At 39.2% G+C, this 3710-nt stretch overlaps 1 protein-coding gene across 1 annotated transcript in view; it reads left to right on the top strand.

The window, feature by feature from the left end:
• Positions 1-3710, top strand: part of PLS3 (plastin 3) — a 92825-nt gene that overhangs the window by 60337 nt on the left and 28778 nt on the right. Inside the window, exon 3 of the mRNA XM_037733514.1 lies at positions 1774-1937. Coding sequence (XP_037589442.1) covers positions 1774-1937 — 164 coding nt within the window. The remainder of the gene's footprint in view (positions 1-1773; positions 1938-3710) is intronic.

Here is a 3710-nt window from a genome sequence, read left to right as displayed (position 1 = left end):
TTTTTTTTGAGATAGAGTTTCACTCTTGTCACGCAGGCTGGAGTATAATGGTGTGATCTTGGCTCACTGCAACCTCTGACTCCTAGGTTCAAGCAATTCTCCTTCCTCCGCCTCCTAAGTAGCTGAGATTACAGGTGCCTGCCACCACACCAGCTAATTTTTTGTATTTTTATTAGAATCGGGGTTTTACCATGTTGACCAAACTGGTGTCGTGACCTCAGGTGGGGTGACCTCAGGTGATCCGCCCTCCTTGGCCTCCCAAAGTGCTTGGATTACAGGCATGAGCCACAGTGCCTGGCCACAATACATTTTCTTAAACAGTGCTAAGGTCATCTTGAGTCATTTCTCTATTCAGGTTGTTTCCTTCTAGTATAATTAAATTTACATATGAAAATCAGTGGGACCTAAGGAATAAAAGGCATTATGAACAGAAGATATTTGAAATTACTTGTGAACATCAAACTTTATCCACAAAATAATGTACTCAAGTGGTTACAACCCTCAGGACATTAGCCGTTTTCTAAATCAATTAACTTTTGGTGATTGATCAGGTGTTTTTTTCTATTTTTAAAAGTTTAAGAATAAACTTCATTTAATCAGCACTTTGAGACATACTCTGAGAAACTTCAGTAGTACAAAAATTAAAAGGTTTTTATAGAGTCATGTTAAACATCTGCGTTCCTCAGTAGTACATTGATTTTTATAAACTATGTTTGTCTTATATTAAGGTTTGTTTACATTAACACTTAAAATAATGGGCACTGAAGGTGATTCCTTAATTTCAGGTGTACGTTGAAACAGATTCAGCATTAAATTCATAAAACTTCTTTTAGAGCAATGGAGGAATAAGAAACACAAAACTCCGGGCCAGGCGTGGTGGCTTACGCCTGTAATCCAAGCACTTTGGAGGCCAAGGTGGGCAGATCACCTGAGGTCGGGAGTTCAAGACCAGCCTGACCAACATGGTGAAACCCCATCTTTAAAAATAAAAAATAAATAAATAAAATAAATAAGAAACAGAAAACTCCTGTAGTTACAGTAGAAATTATTCTATACCATACAAGTGTTTTGTAGGTTTATGATCTATTAATTCTTTTTTTAAAAATCCTGGCCGGGCGCGGTGGCTCACGCCTGTAATCCCAGCACTTTGGGAGGCCGAGGTGGGCAGATCACGAGGTCAGGAGTTCAAGACCATCCTGGCCAACCTGGTGAAACCCCATCTCTACGAAAAACACACACAAAAAATTGGCCAGGTGGGGTGGCTCACACCTGTAATCTCAGCACTGCGGCATGATGGCAGGTGCCTGAAATCCCAGCTACTCAGGAGGCTGAGGCAGGAGAATTGCTTGGACCCAGGAGGGGAGGTTGCAGTGAACTGAGATCTCACTTCTGCAGTCCAGCTGAGACTCTGTCTCTGAAAAATAAAAAATGAAAATAAAATTAAAATAAACTCATCTATAAAAAAAATCCTATTAGTTCCAAGTTAATAATAATTGTATTAACCAACTATGCTTTCTTGAACTTAGGGATGCTCTTATCAAGTAAATCTACTTAGGCATTGCTTAAATCACAGGATACATGATGTAAAACCTTGCTTTTTCCATTAAAATGTCAACTTCCCTTTCAAACAACCTCATTTCCACACAGTAAGAAAATATTTTATTTAGGTGAGCTTATGAACTGAGCCTCAAATGAAGGGAAATACTCTTAATAAATTAATTTGCATCTCTCAATTTTTTTTTCCTCTTTTGCTTGTTTTCCTTTTTTACAAAGATCTCAACAGCAACGGATTTATTTGTGACTATGAACTTCATGAACTTTTCAAGGAAGCTAATATGCCATTACCAGGATATAAAGTGAGAGAAATTATTCAGAAACTCATGCTGGATGGTGACAGGAATAAAGATGGGAAAATAAGTTTTGATGAATTTGTTTATGTAAGTATGTGAAAATTCATGATTATTAGATGTAATAGATACTCCTTTGTCTAGTGGGATGTTATAGTATTAAGTACTATTAAGTTCCTAAATATTAGTACTGTTATAACTAATAACATTTCTGTCATCCTCCCCACTAAATTTACTTCTTTTAGCCACTAGAATAGCTTAACAAATGAATTGAGAAAAAGAACACTGCAGAAAGAAAGATGTAACACGATGCTCCTTGTATAAGGTGAACAGTCTCCTTTCATGGCATCATTAAAGGGCAGTTATCTAAGTGCTAAGTGACATCTTTGAAGTGTTTTCTCTCCCGTGGTGAACAGTGTACGCCAAAATTTTAATGATATACCCTGACTCACAGTCTCGGAAGCTTCCTGAGCTGAAATTTCTGATTAAAAAGTTGTTTTCTACTCTTGTGGTAGGGGTATTTAACTGAATCATTTTCTCTAGGATGATAATTTTGATAATTAAAAGTTGGAAGCGTATCTTTTTAGTCCATTGGAAGAGGCATTTAAAATTTTTGCTTTCTTCTCTAGTTTCATCAAATATTCTTCAAGGTTAGGGGCTGAGTTTTTAATTCCTTCACCCACCCCCCACCCGCCTACCCCCGCCGCTACTCCCAGCACTTAGTCTGGTGTTCTGTACTCAGTGCCTGGAAAATGTATACTTGGCACGTGGTTCTCCAATGCCTACCACTATTGGCTGCTGGCAAGTGAGGTCTAGATTTTTTAGACTTATGCCATTTTCAGCCTGTATTTATTGACAGTGTATTTGAGATACACATTAAAAATAGCTGACCGTAACTCCAGCACTTTGGTAGGCTGAGGCAGGAGGGTCTCTTGAGGCCAGGCTTTCAAGACTAACTTGGGCAAGATAGGGAGACCTTGTCAGCTTAGGAAACTTAGGAAGACCCCATCTATGCAAACAATTTTAAAAATTAGCCAAGCATGGTAGCTCGAGCCTATAGTCCCAGCTACTCAGAAGGCTGAGACAGGAGGATTGCTTGAACCCAGTAGCTTGAGGCTGCAGTGAGCTATGATAGCACCACTGCCCTCCAGTCTGGGTGACAGAGCAAGACCCTGCCTCTAAATTAATAAATTAATTAATTTAAAAAATAAAAGAATAGCTGTCACTTCTTCCCTTAATTAATGATACCCTTAAGATTTTATTGGTGTATTTGTTAATTTAAGGCTGAGTTTGACTAGATCTTAACTAGGAATTCCTTTCAGTATATCACAAACTAGTTATCAGTGCGTATTATTTATCACAAATGTCCTAGCACTTTTATCCTCCTTTTTCAGGGTTTATTTTACCCCAAGACAACTGAAACAATAACATATACTCCCATCAGTAACTATGGCTCACCATAGCAAGTGAAATTTTGAAATGTTGTCTCCAGTTAGAATTAACACCTTTAGAACACTGCAGTAGTTCAAGAAGCAAATTGACCAAGTAATGATGCCTACTGAGCTGACAGCATTTTGTGATTGTTTTTAAAATGCAGACCTGTTGGCCGGGCTCAGTGGCTCACGCCTGTAATCCCAGCACTTTGGGAGGCCAAGGTTGGTGGATCACAAGGTCAGGATATCGAGACCATCCTGGCCAACGTGGTGAAACCCTGTCTCTACTAAAAATACAAAAATTAGCTGGGCGTGCTGGTGGTGCATGCCTGTAATCCCAGCTACTTGGGAAGCTGAAGCAGGAGGATCACATGAACCCAGACGGAAGAGATTGCAGTGAGCCAAGATCACAGCACTGCACTCCAGCCTG

Source organism: Cebus imitator, unplaced genomic scaffold, assembly GCF_001604975.1.
Source record: "Cebus imitator isolate Cc_AM_T3 unplaced genomic scaffold, Cebus_imitator-1.0 Scaffold535, whole genome shotgun sequence".
NCBI classification, from domain to species: domain Eukaryota; kingdom Metazoa; phylum Chordata; class Mammalia; order Primates; family Cebidae; genus Cebus; species Cebus imitator.
Note: the sequence above shows the minus strand (reverse complement) of the source record. Positions and strands in the feature narration are given on the sequence as shown.